Source organism: Sciurus vulgaris, assembly GCF_902686455.1.
Source record: "Sciurus vulgaris genome assembly, chromosome: 2".
In the NCBI taxonomy this organism is placed as follows: domain Eukaryota; kingdom Metazoa; phylum Chordata; class Mammalia; order Rodentia; family Sciuridae; genus Sciurus; species Sciurus vulgaris.
Genome location: NC_136462.1, coordinates 64,294,512 through 64,316,069, shown reverse-complemented (window position 1 = coordinate 64,316,069; position 21,558 = coordinate 64,294,512). Strand labels below are relative to the sequence as shown.

The following is a 21,558-nucleotide window of genomic DNA, read 5'->3' as shown; positions in this document are numbered from 1 at the left end:
ACGAGATCTTTTTACCGTCTAGTGTCTTCTTCAGTGTTTCTCCTCAGTGTTTTGTAATATTCAGTGTGGAGGTCTTTCATATCCTTAGTTAAGTTTATTCCTAGGTATTTTATTTGTTGCTATTATGACTGTGATAACTTTTCTGATTTCTTTCTTGACAATTTCATTATTAGCATTTAGAAAAGCTGCAATTTTTGTATGTTGATTTTATATCCTGCTACTTTAATTTATCAGTTCTAAAAATCTTTTAGTGAAGTCTTTAGGGTTTTGTATGTATATAGTAGTACCATTAGCAAGCATTCCTTTTATTTCTTTCTCTTGCCTAATTTCTCTGGCTAAAATTTTTGTTTCATATTTAATAAGTCTGGTGAGAATTGATACCCTCGTCTTGTTCCTAATCTTAGAGGAAATATTTGCTGTTTTTCCCCATTTAGTATGATGTTGGCTGTGGATTTGTTGTGTATAGTCTTTATTATGTTGAGGTATGATCCTTCTGAACCTAATTTATTCAGGGATTTTCTAAAATATGAAAGGATGCTGAATTTTATAAAAGGCTTTCTGCATCTATAAAGGTGATCAGGTGATTTGAATCCTGATTCTATTTATGTGATGTATTATATTTATCAATTTGCATATTTTGAGTTATCCCTGCTTCCCTGAAATGAGGCCAACTTGATCATGGGGTATGATCTTTTTAATGTGCTGTTGAATTTGACCTTCAAGTATTTTGTTGAGGATTTTTGCACCTATGTTCATAAGTAATAATGGTTTCATTTTATTTTTGTTGTTTTGTGTCTTTATAGATTTGTAGAAGAGTAGTTCTTGCTTTGTATTCTTTATTTTCTGTTTTATAGAAATGTACTTTTACTTTTATTATTCTCTTCCTTCTACTCTTATGGAAAGGGATTATTTCTTTGTTCTTTGTTTTAAATGTTCCATTGGATACTTATTTCATTAATATTCAAGCTTTATTCTTTAATAATAAAAGTGTCAGTCTGTTTTGTGCAGAATATCACAGATTGGGTAATTCATAATGATTAGAAATTTATCTCTCCAAGTTCTAGAGGTAGAGAAATTCAAGATGAGGGTTCTGGCATCCAATGGGGACCTTCTTACTGAATCATTTCATGGTACAAGGCTGGAGGACAAAGAGGGGTGTGTGGTGGGAGACAGAGAGTGAGAGAGAGGGAAGGAACAATAGGGAGCTGAATTCTAAACTTGTCCTTTTATAAGGATCCACTCCCATGATAACCCATGTAGCAATTAGTGGCGTTTAATTCATTGATCATCTAGACACCTCTCAAATATCTCCTTTCTCAATACTGATGCATTCGGTGTTAAGTTTCTAGCTTGTGATTTTAGGAGAATACTTTCAAACTACAGCAATAAACAGCATGTACAAGTTATGGTCAATTTCATAAATATTTTAAAATTCACAATAGGATTTCATGTTTTAAAAACAAACACATTCAAATACATTGTAAAGCGAATATTTTGCTTGATACTGATTCTTTGCAATATGCTCAGAATTATTCATGCCTTATTTTTTATAAATCTCCTATGTCTGTTTGAAAAAAATATGTATTTTGTCATTGGTATGTTTCATATATGTTCCATAGGTCTCATTTTTAATGTGTTTTTCACATGCTTATTTTAAAATAATTGATTTATCCATGACTGAAGTATTTTTAAATCTCCCATAATGGTGGATACCAAGTTTTCTCTGTCATTCTTTCAGTTTTTGTTTTTTGCAACATGGGGTTACTTTTAATTTTATACATTTTAAATTGACATGTTTATAGATACACACACATATATACATATACTGTATTGAAATTTGATACATCTATTTTGCTATATATCATATATAAAATCAAATCCGGGCAATTAGCATTGTCATCTCAAATATTATCATTTCTATGGTTTGGGAACCTTCAAATTCCTCTCCTCTCGTTATTTTGAAATGCATAATTGTTAAAGTAACTATTTTTGTTATAGAGCCTCAATTTTAGAATTATTACACTTGCCTGATGAACTGAACTTCTATCATCACATAGTAACTCTTCTATCACTACTTATAATACTTATTATACTTGTAATACATTTTGTTTGCTACTAGTGAAAAGTTGCCACACATATACAGCTGTCTGAAGTTCAATATATTGTTTCCTGAGTACAGGCATTACTCTCCTGACTAATAAAAAGAACTTAAGACTCCTCTAACATTTATTATTCTCTTTCAAATTCACATATACTATTTTACTTCTACACTTTTTAAGATCTACAAATCATAATACAAAATGACTACCATTATTTTATATAGTCAAAATTTATATTTACATACATTTCTATTATATTTGCTCAGCCTTTCTTATTGTGTGTCAAACTGTTCTTCTGAGATAATTTTTCTTTTTTTTTTCTGAAATAAAAGTTAAAATCTGTCAGTGATAAGGCTTTTCACTTCTAGAACAAAATTTTAGGTTGGCAGTTACTTTTTGTCAACATTTTGAAGGAGATATGCTATTTTTCAGCTTCTATTGATATTTTAGCTCCTATTGCTTATGAAAATTCTATTAGGTTATCCTTCCCTTTTTGGTATCTTTTTCTTGTCTCTGGTTATTTTAAAATTTTTCTCTTATGTTCTATAAAATTGTATACTCTTGATTTTTTCCCCTGGTTTTACTAGGTATGATTCCTCAATTTGTGATTCTTGTCTATGTTCAATTTTGGAAAATTCAAAGAATTATCTTTTCAAATTCTCTCTCCCATTCTACCTGTTTTCTCTTTCTGGGACTCTTGACAGATATGGGTTTGACTTTCCTAATCCTCATTTATCTTATGTTCTCTTTTCTATTTTAATCTCTTGCTTCATTCTGTATAACTTTTTTAAAAATTTTCTTCAGTTTCACAAATTCTTCAGCTGGGTCTTCATGTTTTATTTGAATAATACTTTTTACTTGTAGAAGTTCCATTTGATTGTTTTCAAGTTTTCCTAGTCATTCCTAATTGTCTCCTTTTGCTTTAACATCCTGATTTCAACTTTATTTAAAAAATATTTTATAAACATGTATTCTGCATTAGATAATTTAAATACAATTATCAGATGTAAAAGACTGGTTTGTTAGGTTTGACAATTCTCACTCATACTGGCTTATTTTTTTCTGTGCTTGTGATCTTTGTTCATTAGCATTTTGCTTGATTTTAATCTGTAGGAATCCAGTGGCCTATATAGGGTTCATTTTCCTCCATATTGGATTTGTCTAAGATGTTTCAAGAGCAAAGGGATATCACCATCCTGAGATTACTCTGGCTCTTCCAAGCATTCCAATTCAGTGAATACCTTGAACATTACAATTCAGCAAATGTCCTTGAGATGCTGAATCGTATCTTCATAAATAAGTGCCAAACTCAAATCTTCCTCTTTGTTGTTGACCCACTCCATGGAACCCAGATGGTGATGCTACTGTAGTTTTCTACCCTCAACATAACACCTCCCTTCTGTCTGCTTAGTGTATGCAACATTCCAGGCGTAGGTTCTCATATATATCTCTGTCTCTGCTTCTTGAAGACTTCCCTAGAGAGTTTTCCCAAGGAAGTTTCTTTAGAAATAGCCCATTTACCATACTGATGCAGAAATCCCAACTATTAAAATTCTGAGTTGCTTGTTGTTCATATGCATTGCTTTGTACCATACAACTCTAAGTAACAGTATGGGTGAAGTGGGAATCTTTAAGATGATTGTAGTTACTGTTGTTGTAATAAAACCTTATCTAGTAAATGTTATATTTTTTTAATAGAATGAAAGATTTTGATTGATGTTTAAGAGACATGGAAGACTCTAGTTAGTGGTAGGAGGATTTCCTATATTTAAGATCTTAGGTACTTTTTGGAGTTTTTGACATGTCTTCAGTAATGCAAAGTTAGTTTAGTAATAATAAGTAGATGTTACCTATTAAGCACCTAATATGCATTAGAAAGACTGAGAGTTGGGTGCTAACACGATATAATTTAATTGTCACGTATTCTATTGTTTGAAAATTTCCATCCCATCTGGCTTCTTAGGAATCTGAATCTGTGGTTGAGTGTATGGTCTTTGAACACGGACTTGCTGGATTTGTGTCCCAGATCTGTGCCTTCAGTGAGCCTTTAAGCAAGTCACTGTCTACCCTATTTTATAGTACTGATATCTTAAAGTGGGGATAACTAGAGAATCCATCTCGTAATGGTTTTGTGAAGTTTAAATCAAGTAACTATTTAGGACTTTAATATCTGGTACATGGTAAGCATTTAAAAAACATTGGCCATTATTATTCCTATTTTTTCTACCAAAGACTTTTAGCCTTTCTCTTTATAGGTTTCATTCCAAAGCATTTGATTATCTTTTTTTTCTTTTTCAGTACTGGGGGTGAAATCCAGACCTTGAGCATCCTAGGTGTATTAGCTTTGTGTTGCTGTGACCAAAATACCTAACAAAACAGCTTAAAGGAGAAAAGATTTGTTTTGGCTCATGGTTTCAGAGGATTTAGGCCATGATTGGCTGACTCCAAGGTGGAAACATCATGGTAGAGGAAAACTGTTCAGCTGATGGCAGACAGGAAGCAGAGGGGGTGGGGCAGGGAAACCTTTCCAGGGCACTCCAACAACCCCCTCACCCTTGACCTACCTCCTCTAACTACCTTCCACTTCCTAATAGTCCTTCCAGCTGTCCATCCATCAAATGGATTAATTCACAGAAGAGTTCCAAGCTCTTATAATATAATCATTGCCTAAAAGCCACACCTCTGAACCTTGCTACATAGAGGACCATACTTTCAACACATCTGCTTTTGAGGAGGCATTCCAGATCCAAACCATAATGTCAGGCAAGCACTCTACCACTGAACCACATTACCAGACTTTTTTCTTTTCATTTCTTTGAGACAAGGTCTCCCTAAATTGCCTAGGCTGGGTACAAACTTGTGATCCTCTTGCCTCAGCCTCCCAAGCAACTGGGATTATAAGCATATGTCACTGTGTCCTGCTGAATTACGAGTAATTATATTTCATTTAAAAAACACGCTTCTCAATTTTCACCTCCTCGACTCCTCCAGTTATCTACTTTTCTCTCATCTCTGGCACAACAAATCTTGAATATTTTCTGTATCCATTGTCTTCACTTCCTCACTTTCCACTCATTCTTCTACTCAGTATAATCTGGCTGGCTTCTATCCTCTTGTGGTGAACACATCATAAGGTGACCCCCAACAAACATTGCCCTCATATGACATTGAGTCTGGGTGGAACCTGTGACTTGCTTCTAACCAAGAGAATATGGCAAAGTTGATGGAGTTAATGTTGTTCCCACTATTATGTTACATTGTATATGATCCTCTTTTGGCAGACTGGAGAGATAGATTCTCTTGCTGACCTTGATGAAGCAAAGATACCTACTGTGAACTAGCTGTGGAGGAGTCCTTCTCAGGGAATTGCTGTGGCCTATGGAACCTCAGGGAACCTCCAACAGTCAGTACTTTGTATCCTCAGTCATAAAGCCATGAGGAAATGAAATCTTCCAATAACCTTAGAGACCTCAGGAGAAGATATTTCCCTATTTGCACCTCTAGATGAAAATGCTGTCTGGTTGATTCCTTGATTGTAGCCTATGATACCCAGAGCAGGGGACCCCTGCACAGACTCCTGACTATGGAAATTGCAAGATGGTAAATGTGTATCATTTCAAAGGCACTAAGTTTGTGGAATTTTAATTTTTTTAGCAACAGGAAACTAATTCAGTTTTTGATGCCTAGAAGTAGAGTGTTACTATAATAAATATCCAAAAATGTGGCTGCAACTTTGAAACCAACCTATGGGGCAGAGGCTACAAGACTTTTCAGGAGCATGACAAGAAAGCTTTAGCCACCTCAGACAGACTGTTGGTGGATATCTGGTCTTTAAGATATGCTACTATGATCTCACAAATAAATAAGGAACATATTATTGGAAACTGGTGAAAGAGGGATCTTTTAAATATAGTAATTGAAAGCTTAGCAAAAATATTTCCTGTAGTTACATGGAAAAGAGAACTAAATAGTCAGGATCCTAATATGTAGGTAAGATAATTTTTAAGTAAAGTTTTGATAGTGCTGAGTGATGCCAGGTTAGTTCTTCCTTCTTACAGTGGAGTACGAGAGGAGAGAAGTAAACTAAGAACTGCTAAACAAAATAAAACAGGACTTGGTGAGGATAATTCTCTACTTCTCCAGATAGCAAAGAATGATAAAGCAAGATAGTCAAAAAACAAAGCGTAACTGGACAACCTGTTGCTAATATTCCAGGAAGACCATAAAGCCAGAATATTCAGAATAACATGACTCCCTTTTGAGAGATTAAGGACATGCCTTACAAATCTTAACCAAACCAGAGGACCTCTAAAGGTTTAAAGATGTTGTCCTTCATACATCTAAGCAAGAGGCCAGTGTAGAGAAGGAATTTTCTTGCAAAAATTAGTGAATATGGCTTTGGTCTAATGGAGAGAATGAATGCCTGTGAAATGCATTAAAGGTCTCCAAATTCTTAAGAAAATTATTTCTTTAGAAACCAGTTTGGACTAAAAATGAATATGAAATGAAAGACTGTCAGACCTTTAAATAATACTGATAGGAAACAGATTAATAGAATAACTCAGTTGCAAACATGTCCAACCTTTTAAGTAAAAAGAGTAATGACCCAGAGGGCAAGACCTTCAACCTCAAGGGCAGAATGAAGAGCCACAGAAAATTATTCTATGTCTTTAAACCTAATCAAGAGACTCTGGACATCTACCCAAAAAGAGTTGCCATGGACCACTGAGGCCATTTTATCCTCTGTTTCCCCACCCAACTTCTGTTGAACTGGAATATCTGTGGATATTATCCTGTGCCTATCCCACCATTGCATGTTGGGTGTTTCAGAGAGAAATAGTTTGTGTCTTTAATTTCACAGGTCCATAGATGGAAAGGAATTGTGCTCCAGAAGTGGTACTTCAGTGAATAATACTCAAAGGCCTCATCCATACTTGGACATGATTTAAATAATGAGATTTCAGACTTTGATCTGATGGAGCAATGAGATGAGACTTTTGGAAGCACTGGCATGGAGAAATGTATTTTGCATGCGGCAGGAATATGGAGTCATTGGGGCCCAGAAAGTGGACTCTGTAGTTGACCCATGAATCATGCCCTATATAATTTCCTTTCATTTCTTGAGTACAGACAGGATGTGTGACTTGCCTCTAACCAGTATGCAGGGCAAAGATGTCATTCCCTGATTATGTTACATTATCTAAGACTCCTTCTCTAGCAGACTGGAAAGAGCAATTCTTGGGCTGGTCTGGAAGAAGGAAACCACATGTTATGACTGCCCATGCAGAAGGTCATGTGGTGGCAAACTTCAGACAGTATCTAGGATTTGAGGGCAGCCAACTGCTAGCAAGAAGCCAGGACTCTGTGCCTTGGAGCATCAAGGAAATGAATTCTACCAGTATGTGAATGAGATTGGAAGGTGATTTCCCCTGTCAAGTTTCCAGAGGAGGATGCAGCTCAGCTGACAACCGTGATTGCATCTTTGTGGAATCCTGAGTGGAGGACCTAGTAAGCCATTCTCAATCTCCTGACCTGTGGAAACTGGGAGATAATAAATGTGTGTTACTTTAATATGCTAATTTGTGGTAATTTGCAGCAACATAAAATGATTATAGTCCTCTTGCTATTTTTCATTGGTGAGTTCCTTACTGCAGATTCAGTGGTCATTTCCCAGAGTTTGATTGCCCATATTTGAAGTTGTTCATCTCTCCATTCTTTCAGGAATATTCCTTGACATTTGCTTTGACCTTCCCCTGCTTCTGTTGCTCTAGCTGGAAGCCCACTATCATTGTTGATCCTCTTCTACCTAATCAATGGTAGTGGTCTTTTGGTTCTACTTTTTAAATAATCTTTCAAATCTGCTTCCTTTCTCTATTTTTGTGGTCATTATCCTAGTTCAGAATATAGATTTAAATTTTTTTCCTTATTGTTCCCTTCCAAGCTGTTATCCACAGAAGCCACTGTACTGTTTTCAGAGTACCAATATGCATTATCTGCTGAGCCTCACTCCCCAGATCTCCCTGGTAAGACTTCACAGAGTAGTGAAGGAGGGAGAGATGGGGAGGCAGGAGGAAGTGAAGATGGGTTCATTTTAATTTAAATGGGATGGGAGGCTGGAATAGACCCAAGTCTTTAGGGATGAAGGAGACAGTGAAGGGGCAGAGGTCCAAAAACAAAGGAAATAACAAAGTGTGCTCAGAAAGGGCAGAGGAGATGGTGTTAGGAGTGAGCTCTGAGAAGGAGAAGAAAGGAAATCATTTGAAGATAGAAAAGGGTGAAAATGGCTGAAGATATAGATATACCAAAAAGCAAAAAAACGAAAATTGAGAAAGCAATCCAATTTTCCATGGTAAGGTCATGTGATGAGAGAAGGACAGAAGGATGGATGTTGAGGTGGGTTGTTAACCTGAAGTAATTGTTAAAGGGAGCAGCAAAGACACAGCACATCCAAGTTAAATGTCGTGGCTTCTTTAGCAATTTAATACATTAAGAAAATTGACAGCAATTAGTGAGTGTCTGTATTTCTGTATAGAGATATATGATTATTCTTCTATTATTAAATGGCATTTCTATTGGGTAAATTTAATTTTTTTCATTAATTGGTTTCAGCTATTTTGACTAAAAAGAGTGATTTTTGATGATAGTTTATTTTCTGGTGCCCATAGAACCCCATTAAGAGCACAGCATAAACCAATAAAAGTTGATGCAAATCACATCAGATATTATCAATATTCTTACTATCTAGTAGATTTTCAAGTATTTCACTCAGGGAAATTACTAGGAAATTGTTCATAAGCCAGTTCATAAATGTAAGTCTGATTAAGACTGTTAGAAAATAGTCATTAGAATTTAAAACTTATGATTCCAAAAATTCCTGTGTGTGAACCTGTGTAGGTCCTGGTTTATTGGGTAGGGACTCAAGTGGGACTCTGTGTTTGCTTTGGAACTGGGTCCTCTTCTTGGGGTGTACAGATAAGACCTGTGGTCTTTACCAGATCCATGCATACCCTGTGAAATGGGAGTACAGCTTCCTTGTCTAGGTTTTTTTTAACATTGAAAGTTATAATATTAAACAAATATTAGAAAGAGATATTCCATTCATCCCCATTTTTTTTTAAAAATCATTCTAGGAAGCTATGAGAATGTATAAGAAGGCATTGGAAGTCTTTTCTTATTCTCCAAAAGGACCAAATACTGCAACTCTTTCATCAGACTGTCTGTATAACTTGGGTCTTTGTTACATGGAAGAAAACAACTTCCACATGGTATTTTTTAAAAATTTATTTATTCTTTAATTTTTTACAGACTACGTTTGATTCATTGTACACAAATGGGGTACATCATTTCATTTCCATGATTGTACATGATGTAGATTCATACCATTCGTGTAATCATACATGTACACAGGGTAATGATGTCTGTCTCACTCCACCATTTTTCATACCCACCCCTTCTCATTTCCCTCTATATAATCCAAAGTTCCTCCATTCTTCTCCCACATGGTATATTGTGTACTTAGATGCATAGATTGTTTGGTTTTAAAAACCAGTTGCTTGTATTCAGTTTTATTTCTGGAGGCTTATCTAGATAGTACAAGGAGTGACTAGACCAAAAGTTTATAATGATTGACTTTTTATAGTCAACCCTGAAATTTCCACAAATTATTTTGTATAATCAACACATTTTATTTAATGTTAGTTTTTGACAGCATCTAAGGACTGATATGTTTTCCACCAAAAAATACCTAAATATAGGAAATTATTATAGTGATGCAATTTTATTATATTATTAATTTACATTACTTATTAAATTCCAAGTAGTTTATATTGAGAGCTTTAATGTATTGTAGAGTAAGTTGAAAATTAGTAGAATATTCTTTGACTTAGCTTATTGATAACTGATTAATTCAAATCAGATTGAAACTGGTTATTAAGATGGCCAGGTTCATTGAAAACCTGTTGATTCAGTTATTATGAATTTATCCAGTCTTTGACTGGAATATGTAAAATAATTGATATTATCCAATGGCTATTGTTGGCTATACCACAACTCCATTTCTGCATACACATACACAATCACACACTCACACATCATTCCAATCCTGCCTTATATATATAGGATGGACAGTATCTTAAATTTACATTTAAGCAAAAGAATTGCCTTGAGTAGTTGTCCACTAAGTTGTTCATTAAATGTAAGTTTAATTATAATCTTTTCCATGCTTTTAGTCCTTTTGGACAACAGAGAAGACTTGGCTATATATTCTACAATATTGGAAAAAATTTTAGAGTTCTGTTGTTCTGAATTTTCATAATCATGTATCTGCTATGATTCTCAGACTATTATGGAAAATAAATGATTCTGGTTGCAATTTCTTTGAAGAAATGAAATCCAAAGACTAATGATTAAAATTATGCCTGCAAAAGCACTGTTATCTAACAGCATGGATTATGGAAACATTAACCTGGAAAGAGTGAGATTTTAAAATATAACAGTAAACCTGAATTGTTCCTAAATATTGGCTTGCTTGCCCCAAAAGTTTCTTTGGGAGAATATATTTAAAAAGACTAGAAAATAGAGTGAAACTTTTCAACAAAAGTTACATACTGCAATTTATTAACCTTTTAAACTAATGTATTGCGTCACTAAATGGTTTGTGCTTTAACTATATGCTCTTCCAGGCTTTTGATTCTTTTACAAAAGCTGTGAAAGCAAATCCTGATTTTGCAGAAGCTTTTTATCAACGTGGGCTTTGTAAAGTAAAACTCCAAAAGGAGAGCTCGATTCTGGACTTTAATCGTGCAATTATCCTCAATCCAAAACACTACCAGGTATTTAAATATATAATAACAATGACTTGGAAAATTTGTTAATTTTGGTAAAACTATTAAATTCTTTTTATACTTTTGTTATTAGATAGCAATATTGGTTATTGTGCCTATTTTTCAAAAAATATTTTCAAAATCCAGATATCTGTATTTCTTCTTGGACTAAATTTTTTTTCCCAACAGAGGTATTATGTTTATTAAAGTGCTTTGTGAATTCAGATGTATATAAATATGCTAATTTATTAATTTATTTGTTAATAATTTTAATTTACATACTGTTATTAATTTTATTTATTTATTATTTTGCTATCACATGGATTTCTGTCTTTTAATAGACTAAAGGCAACACAAAATTTAATAGGTGAAGTGTGACTGGATCCTGATTTTAAAAAGACCATGAAATTTGAATTGGTTGAATAATAGATAATTTTAGGGAATTACTAGAAATGTGATATAATGGCAGTATATAATGGCAGATATAATGCATACTGAAGGCTGTTGTGGGGTGCAATTTTAAGAACAGATCAATCACCATTGAGAAATCCAAATCTGAGAGTCTTTATTAGCCGGCTTGTTAACTGTCTCTCACAACACCCCAAAATGACTATTAGAAGAACAGCCCTGATAATAGGGTTGCAGGGGTTTTTATACCATACGTCAGTACATCAGCCATAAGTGTCTGTTGCTATGATTCGGAACTACAAACCAACATCAGGAGATCTACAATCATAAGCAGACGAGGAAGTGGATCAAAATGACCTTAGTTGGGTACAAGTTAAAGAATGTTTACTAACATCTAGACAATCACTCTTGACATGGTACATTGTCTAAGAAAAATAGGATTCAAAAAGAACAATTTTGCATTATATAAGAATTGTCATTTTGTGTTGCCAAACATGCTATGCTAAGCAACTGTTGATGGGTACAGAGGTGGGGTGTTCCCATGGGAGAAGCATTTCTTACATAACATGGAGTCTCAGGGTAAAATGCAATCTGTTTAGTTATTGCCCATATAGACTGGCCTATAACATTTCTGTGGAGTCAAATATGTCAACCTGTCACAAGGCCACAGGGTGAAAAATTATGATGGCTACAACTGCTTTTCCATAGTTAAGGAAAAAATAAAATAAATATGACAAGCGAAATGTCCATAATTATTGAATCCAGTAGATAGGTACATGAGTGTTCATTATACTATTATTTCAATTATTCTGTATGTTTGAATTATTTTTTTTTAATGATTGAGTGGGAGAAAAGACTGTATCTTAATACTGTCTTCAGGTGGCATAGATTTGTTCATAGATTTTTGGTCGAACTGATGATTTCAGTAAAACCTCTATTCCTGATTTCCTTTTCTCTTTCTCTGAAAGGCATACTTAGCCCGAGTAGCCTTCTATGGTTTAAAAGGCAGATTCTCCAAAGCAATTCTGAACTGTAATGAGGCCATCAGTATTTATCCCGAGAGTGTGCACGCCTATCTCTGCAGAGGAGTTCTGAAATACTACAGCAGGGTAGGCCACCTCCTGACTGGTTTAGATGCTAAGTAGGGACTCACTTCCCTCTTTTCCTCTGTGATAGGAGATTTGCTGTGGTATACAGAGCAGAACTACATAGAGTACTTTTTTCATAATGAACCAAAAGGGGATTTCAATTCATGATTTTTCACAAAATAGTGGTACTTATTTTTGACCTTTACATTTTAAATAATGTTATCATTACTATTTTATTTTTAAAGAATGTAGTAATATTTTGCTACTGGGGAGAGAGGTTCCTCTACTCTTGTGTTCTAGGAAGAAAGATTTCAGTCAAGAGACAGAAGAAGACAGAGAGAGGAAGCAGCCTGGGTTTTCCCACCTGGCAGGTTTTTATATTTTGTCTCAGAACCTCCTTCCTCAGTTACGAATGTGGGGTGGTTACTGAGGTTTTTCCATCATGGCTTAGTGTGCCTGTGCCAATTTCCAATTTCATCACGTTGGAAAATTTCCCAGCATAGATTGCTTTCCTTTTCTCCAGATTGACAGCAAACTGTCTGACCACAAGAAGCTGGTCCCTGGGCCTTGTTAAGGCTAGCAGGGTGCTGCCTAGGGGCAGAGCCTGAATTTCCTCTCCCCACCACCTTTACTCATGTCTGTCTGGCTACCTACTCTAACATGTTCATTGTAGGAAGTTTGGAAATAAAAAGAATAAAAAAGAAATATGAAGAAGGGAATAAAGGATTACTATCCCAACCATCAAATTATAATTTCTGAGAGCATTTTTGGAGTATCTGCAGTTAATTTTTAATTTTCCTGAAAAATATATGCCGGGGTTTATGCTATTTACATAATTTGTGTTGTGCTCTGCTTTTTATATTTAATCTTTGGAGATATAATTTTTATGATGGCATAATATTCCACCATCATTTATTTTTAACCGCTTGATTGTTGGACACTTGGGATGTTTTACATTTTTTACTATTTTATCATTTTAATAGAGTTTTATACCTCTGAGAACTAAATCATCACTTGATTGGTTCTTAAACAGAAATGATCAGGTTAGACGGTGTGAGCAGCACTGTTGATATCTGATACTGCATGGAGTATTTTGTTTCTCCCTACTTTGATTTTTTTTTTTGACCTTTCTTAGTAGCTATTTCATGTGCTCTTGCATTATGTGTTAATTCCATGAAAAGTACTACCTATAGAAATGTATGCTTAATCGTTAGGGTAGTCTGAGTAACAGAAGTAAGCAACTTTGGCAAATGTTTGCTAGATGAACCTGGGTTGATTCTCTCTTACCAATCAGTAGAATTTTCTCCATGCCATCCAGGAACATTAGTAATAAAATAATTGTCTAAATTAAAAAGTTGCTGATATCTTTAATTTTATTTGTAGTTGAAAGAAACTAAGAATTCCTACTAGGAAATCTTCTTAATTAACTCTGTGGAAGATTAGCTTGATTGTTGTCTTCATTTCACAGATGATATCCTGAATGGGTAAATGAATGTTCCGGAAACTCCGATAGAATCAAGAATTTATTCTGCAATTAAATTTGTCCATTATGGTGTACCCTTCTTACTTATTTTTTCTTTGTAGAATTACAAGTTAGCTATTGAAGATTTAACTACAGCTATCAACATGGACAAAAAGTGTTATGTGGCATTTTATAACAGAGCATTATGTTACACCCAGACAAGGGAACTTCAAATGGTGAGCCGATCATTTAGTAAACAATGAGCTTAAACCATGTAAAAAACAACATGTACTTAAGGACTTGTTGATATCAATAAATAACATTGACTAAACAACATGTTAAAGCATTTGTAAACATATTTAAAGCACCTGCGAAGTATTTTCCGATTACGTCTATAACTTTGGAAAGTAATTCCTATGGAAATACACCACATAAAACTTAAGAACTAAAGAATCATTTCAAATAATATAGTTTTCTTACACAATTTCTGTAATAAGTCAAAAATTAATGTTGTAATGCTAATAAAAACATTTAAAGGTTGAATACATTAAAATGCACTACATAAGAATCATGCGAGTAAATGTGTCTATTGACACTCTGCTTGTAGAATTTTATAGCAGTGATCACTAGAAATATTATTCTTCACTATTTTGACATTAGCTCAAGCAGTTCACAGAGACATTTTTGGAAGGTCCTGACACTATACATGCAGTAGGGGGATTGATGTGATGGTTTTCGCCTCTGGGGACCGTGAACAAGATGTGCCAGTGTGTTTTAAAGGCCTAACCATGGCTACAACAAATCTTTCTCTCTATTTGCCTTGATCCAGCGTCTACCTGTGCAAACTCTCTTTTATATTTTCCAGGCTTACTCCTATCTTCTCACCCCTTCTCAGTGAGGTCCTTTTTCAAGGAGGATCCCTCATAGCGGAGTGGCTAATCTGTGGTTCTGTCCTGTTAATTTTGCTTCTTTTTCTCTTGTATGCCCTGGTCTCCCCCTCCCTGTTTCTGATCCTTGCACAGTAAATGAAGCTTTTCCTTGAAGACTTCATCTAATTTTCGCTGTTCTGTGCAAACATACTCCTCAATCTCTGAAACTAAGTTGTCTGTTTAAAACACTTAGAAGTGTGCAAGCTTTGAAGGGAATAAGTTGGGAAACATCATTTCTATTCAAGAGGATGCAAAATTCCTGGTAACCAGACTATCAGGTTTCCTCAGAAACATAGACAATGAATAACTAATTTTGAACAAGGGAGTTAATTAAAGGAGTATTTATCAGTGACCTGCACAGCAGGTATCTTTGAGGACTCTGTCCCTACCCCTCCTCCTCTAGAAAGGTAATCCTGAAGCCCAAACAATAGGCTGGTTAGGGAAACGACTTCCAAGTTTCTGTTATCTCAGATATGTAAAAAAGGCAAGTCCTTGTTAATGAAGAGAATGAAAAACTGCCCAAATAAAGGGAGACTAAATTAGAATCACAAAATATTGGTGATTTTAAAGCATCCAGGACTCCAAATCATTTCATCCCCTCATTTTACAGGTGAGGAAATGGAAGTAGGGAGAGGCTAGAAAACTCATCTGAGTCACACAGGGAGTTAGAGACCTGGTTGGCGTTCACAGGTTTGTTTGCTTCTGGGTTAACAGTCTTTAGGTGGCTTTACAAAACCATCTGATCTCCAACATGTGGACCAGATATCACTTAACAGTGTCACCTCCTCCCTTTTGCTGATCCCATTCTTCACATTCCTGCCATGTTAGACTGAGAAAAAAAACAAGTGTCCAAAAAAAAAAAAAAAAAAAAAAAAAAAAGCACTTAGGCATTCTCCTAAGATATGGTTTCCTAAAAACTAAGCAAAGGTGGATTCTGACTCTGTTATTCTATACTAATAAAAATAATAGCAGTTACCTCTTTTTTAGGACAGTGGACTAAATGATTGATCAATGTACAAACAAAATATTTCTAAATGAACTCTTTTTTAAAAAAATGTATATGTTAGTTGGACACCTTTTTTTTTCTTTTTTTTTATTGTAAACAAATGGCATACATGTTGTTTCTCTGTTTGTACATGGCGTAAAGGCATACTATTTGTGTAATCATAAATCTACATAGGGTAATGTTGTTTGATTCATTCTGTTATTTTTTCCCCTTATCCCCACTCCTCCCACCCCTCTTTTCCCTCTATACAGTCCTTCCTTCCTCCATTCTTGCCACCCTCCCTAACCCTAACTCTAACCCTAACACTAACCCCTCTCACCCCCCATTATGTGTCATCATCCACTTATTAGCGATATCATTCGTCCTTTGGTTTTTTGAGATTGGCTTATCTCCCATAGCATGATATTCTCCAATTTCATCCATTTGCCTGCAAATGCCATAATTTTATCATTCTTTATGGCTGAGTAATATTCCATTGTGTGTTTTATATATATATATATATATATACACACAGTTATATATATATATACACACACACCACAGTTTCTTTATCCATTCATCAATTGAAGGACATCTAGGTTGGTTCCGCAATCTGGCTATGGTGAATTGAGCAGCAATGAACATTGATGTGGCTGTATCTCTGTAGTATGCTGATTTTAAGTCCTTTGGGTATAGGCCAAGGAGTGGGATAGCTGGGTCAAATGGTGGTTCCATTCCAAGTTTTCTAAGGAATCTCCACACTGCTTTCCAGAGTGGCTGCACTAATTTGCAACCCCACCAGCAATGTATGAGTGTACCTTTTCCCCTACATCCTCTCCAACACCTGTTGTTGCTTGTATTCTTGATAAACACCATTCTAATTGGGGTGAGATGGAATCTTAGAGTAGTTTTGATTTGCATTTCTCTTATTACTAGAGATGTTGAACATTTTTCCATATGTTTGTTGATTGCTTGTAGATCTTCTGTGAAGTGTCTATTCATTTCCTTAGCCCATTTGTCAATTGGATTATTTGCATTCTTGGTGTAGAGTTTTTTGAGTTCTTTATAGATTCTGGAGATTAGTGCTGTATCTGAAGTATGATTGGCAAAGATTTTCTCCCACTCTGTAGGCTCTTTCTTCGCATTGCTGATAGTTTCCTTTGCTGAGAGAAAGCTTTTTAGTTTGAATCTATCCCAGTGGTTGATTCTAGCTTTTATTTCTTGTGCTATGGGAGTCCTGTTGAGGAAGTCTGGTCCTAAGCCGACATGTTGAAGATCTGGACCTACTTTTTCTTCTATAATGCAGTGAATTCAGTAAAGTAGCAGGATATAAGATCAATGCACATAAATTTAATGCATTTTTATACATAAGTGATGAATCTTTGGAAAGAATAATTAGGAAAACTACCCCATTCACAGTAGCCTCAAAAAAAAAAAAATACTTGGGAATCAATCTCACAAAAGAGGTGAAAGACCTTTACAATGAGAACTATAGCACACTAAAGAAAGAAATTAAAGAAAACGTTAGAAGATGGAAAGATCTCCCATGTTCTTGGATAGGCAGAATTCATATTGTCAAAATGGCCATACTACCAAAAGTGCTATACAGATTCAATGCAATTCCAATTAAAATCCCAATGGTGTACCTTATAGAAATAGAGCAAGCAATTATGAAATTCATCTGGAAGAATAATAAACCCAGAATAGCTAAAGCAATCCTTAGCAGGAAGAGTGAAGCAGGGGGTATTGCAATACCAGATCTTCAACTCTACTACAAAGCAATAGTAACAAAATAGGCATGGTATTGGTACCAAAATAGAAAGGTGGAGGATCAATGGTACAGAATAGAGGACACAGACACAAACCCAAATAAATACAATTTTCTCATACTAGACAAAGGCGCCAAAAATATGCAATGGAGAAAAGATAGCCTCTTCAACAAATGGTGCTGGGAGAATTGGAAATCCATATGCAACAGAATGAAACTAAACCCATATCTCTCACCATGCACGAAACTAAACTCAAAATGGATTAAGGACCTCGGAATCAGACCAGAGACACAATACCTTTATTTATTTGTTTGTATGTGGTGCTGAGGATCAAACCCAGTGCCTCATACATGGTAGGTGAGCTCTCTACTGCTGAGCCACAACTCCAGCTCTCTAAGTTAACTCTTAAAACAATCTTATATGTTTAATATACCAATTTTGCAGCTGAGGAAATTGAAAAGCAAGTACTAATATGTAGGATGATACACATCTGGGAAAGGCCAAGATCCTCACTCATTCTCTTAAAACCACTGCACTCTCACCTCTCCAAGAAATCTCATTTCTTGGCATTTGTTTCCTCTTATGTCACATATTTAGCTGCTTAGCAGATCTCTAACACATCTTATAGGTTTTATATTCTGTGATTCTATGAAAAGAAAAGATATATAATTTGCGACTAACATTCTAGGTTTTATTTATTTATTTATTTTTATTGTAAACAAATGTTTTTTTTAAGCATTATTATTTTTATAGTTCTGTTGATGTTTGCTTATAACAATGCCACAGTATACACACAGGTTCTTTAACTGAATAATATTTTTAGACACGTGAGTACACAATCAGGAAATACTAGAGAAGGGCCAATGAGCACAAAGTGACTTGGTATTTATTTATCATTTTCAGTAGTAGGTGCTACAAGCAAGTAAGGTTTGGCCCTTTTCTTTTCAGACCATATGACTTTTGGGACAAAATGTTCACTAAGGAATTAGTTTAGGAGACTTTACTCCAACCCAAATTTAGGATTGTTCTAAGACCTGGTGGGTAGAATTAAGAGCAGGAAACCTGTTCATTGAATGGGAACAACAACAAAAAAAGAACGATGAAAAGAAAGGAGACGATCTGAGTAGATTAACTCTCAGCTTAGACCATTATCTTTAGAAAACAATGTGTGCCAAAATTGAAGGAGAGGAATATAGTAAAGTAAGGGGGTAGACCAGAGGGAGGGGGGACATTGACCAAATTAAATTGTTCTATTGTGTGTGTGTATAAATATGCAACGATGAATCCTGCTATTATGTATAGATATAATGCACCAATAAAAATTAAAAACAATGAGTATACCTACCAAATATTTTAAAGTTATTTTTCTTATGAGTGCTTACTTGTTACTTTTGTTACTATCTATTTACATTGATCCATGATTTATTCATTTGGTAGAAACTTAATGAATGCCTTTTGTGTGCAGTCATGGTGCTTGTTACTGGGTTTGTAATGGTGAACAAAATAGATAAAGTCTGACCCCATAGAGCTGAGACTTCTATGAGGAAGACAATAAAACAAAAAGAAATTAAATTAAAAAAATTAAATTTTAAACAGTGCTTTAATGTCAGTAGTCATTTGTTGAAACTACTGAATTGGGGGTGGGTGGGTATTGAGTTCCTCCCTGTCAATCCATGCACAAGCGAGCCTGCACAGGGTGACATAGAGAACACGTGCCATTTTCAGTTAGTAGGTGCTGCAAACAGGAGATTTGACCCTTTTCTGATCAAACCGTATGACCTTTTTTTTTTCCTTGGACAAAATATTCACTAGGAAAATAGTTTAGGAGACTACTCCAATTCAAATTTAGGATGTTTCTAGTATCTGGTGGATAGAGTAGAGGGTAGGAAAAAACTGTTCATTCAGTGAATGAAAAAAAAAGAATAAAAATGAAGGCTACCACTTATTTAAAAAGCGGGCATATTCATAATACTTAGCTAAGGAAACCCTGCGAATGTAACATATGATTGTTTTGATCCCAAATTATAAGTCAAATTAAAGAGTTAAGGTTGAGATCCTACTTTGTGCAGGGACATGTTTGTCCATGGCTAATGAACAAAATATCTAAAGAATTGTATCTAGGTTGTAAGTGACTATTTTATTTTTAGGCCTTAACAGATTATGGAATTGTGCTGTTGCTTGAAGCTGTAGAAAGTCTAACATTAAATACTCTCATTAATCGTGGAAACATCTATGCTGAGCAAGAGCAGTATGGCTTTGCATTAGAGGTGAGTTCTCCTGTGGACATATAAAATGAACCCACTTGATTTTGTACTTTCTCTTTTGAAAACTAGTGAACTCATTTTTGTTGCTACCAAATGGCAATGCTAATGAGTGGTAACTTTAGCAACAGTTGTATTGAAGTACTAGGTAGGAATGATTAAAAGAACCTGTGCAAAAAAAAAAAAAAAATGGTATTTTTACTTCATATTGTATACAGATAAATAGCCAGAGAATAAAGAATAAATTTTAATTGAGCGAGACTATTACCTCTGAAAAGAAATACACTCAAAACTCTATTGTGTAGCAAATGAAATGATTTGTGTATCATTTACTCTGGTGCTTGGTGCTCTTTCTCCTTCACAGTTTTTTTTCTTTTCCTGTTGAAAACATATCAAAATGAATCTGTTTAAATGGTTTAGGATGTAGTTGATCAGAATGGGCTGCTGGGAACATTTTTTTCAGTTACTGGGAACAAGCATTCAGAATTGTAATAGATGTAAGCATATGCAGTATATTGAAAAATAGTTTCATATTTATTTTATTATAAAATAAATAAAATTCATAATTCGCATTTAACTTTATTTTTGTTGTCTATTTTATGGTAATGTTGGAATTAAAATTAAGAAACACAAGACAGAAATCAAATAGCATTTTGAGGTTTATAGTTAGGTAATAGTTTTGCATCTTAGTTTCTAAGAAACTGCAACCTAAACATTATGTAGTAGAGTGTTCTCCTATTCTTTTTCATCTCCCAGGATGGTTTTTATAATTTTTGACATCTGGAACTATCTTTTGAGATTCTGCCCAACAGAATTACTTATTTTCTACTTGCTTCCAGTATGATACAATGTAATCTCAACATTTCAATTCCTTTAGGCTTTTTGATAACTGAAAATATCTTTGAGATATACCACTAGGGACTACCTCAGGCACAGGCTGCTAAAGAACTTCTCTGTTTGTGGTAGACAAGAAAACTATGGAAATCTGGGCAACAGTGTTGGAATGTACAAAGCAAGAAAAATGGAGGTGGGGATCAAAGAACCTCAGCTTTTGGGGATTAATTGTTGGGCCTGTGTTACCCACAGAATGAATATTTATTTGCACTACACAGCTATATCCATCCTATTTACTGCACAGTTGCTATGTATCAGGTTCAACAATACTATAGAATTTAAAATTATAATTTACAGAGGAGGAAACTTGTATTCAAGAGAAATTAAATAATAAGTTCTTTGATCCAGTAAGTACTAGGGAAATACTTGAACTCAGGTCTCACTTGATCTTGAATGTTGTTCTTTCAGACAAGGTACTGGCACTGACCATAGAGTATAAATAACACTGAGTTCAAGTCCCTGAGGAGATGATGATCTAAGGAGACTCATGCTTGATCCCTCTCTTTCCTCTCACCCCACATCTAACCTTATAGCAAGTCCAGTCAGCTTAAACATTAACGCATATTTTGAATTAAATCAATTCTCCTAATGGCCACCGCCATCTCCCTCTCAACAAGTAGGGACTGGGGCAGGTGTGAACTCAGATCTCAGAACAGAATCCTCTCTCTCCTGGACCATTGCTGTAGCTTTCCAACTGGCTTCTCTACCTCCATGCTTTCCCCTCTGCACACTGTTCTCCATTCAGCAACCAGAGAAAACTCTTAAAAGCATAAAGCTGAACAAGTTAACTCCTCTGCTCCAAGCTCTGAAATGGCTTCCCATCACACTTAGAATAAAATCT

General features: G+C 35.0%; 1 protein-coding gene across 2 annotated transcripts in view; it reads left to right on the top strand.

Moving 5' to 3' along the window:
• TTC6 (tetratricopeptide repeat domain 6) overlaps positions 1–21,558 on the top strand; it is a 204,643-nt gene that overhangs the window by 158,320 nt on the left and 24,765 nt on the right. The window contains exons 18-24 of one of the 2 annotated variants that reach the window (XM_079119381.1): positions 7,821–7,915; positions 8,041–8,122; positions 9,230–9,364; positions 10,781–10,930; positions 12,298–12,438; positions 14,002–14,115; positions 19,710–19,829. In XM_079119381.1, coding sequence (XP_078975507.1) covers positions 7,821–7,915; positions 8,041–8,122; positions 9,230–9,364; positions 10,781–10,930; positions 12,298–12,438; positions 14,002–14,115; positions 19,710–19,829 — 837 coding nt within the window. The remainder of the gene's footprint in view (positions 1–7,820; positions 7,916–8,040; positions 8,123–9,229; positions 9,365–10,780; positions 10,931–12,297; positions 12,439–14,001; positions 14,116–19,709; positions 19,830–21,558) is intronic. The other variant, XM_079119380.1, reaches the window with a different exon arrangement.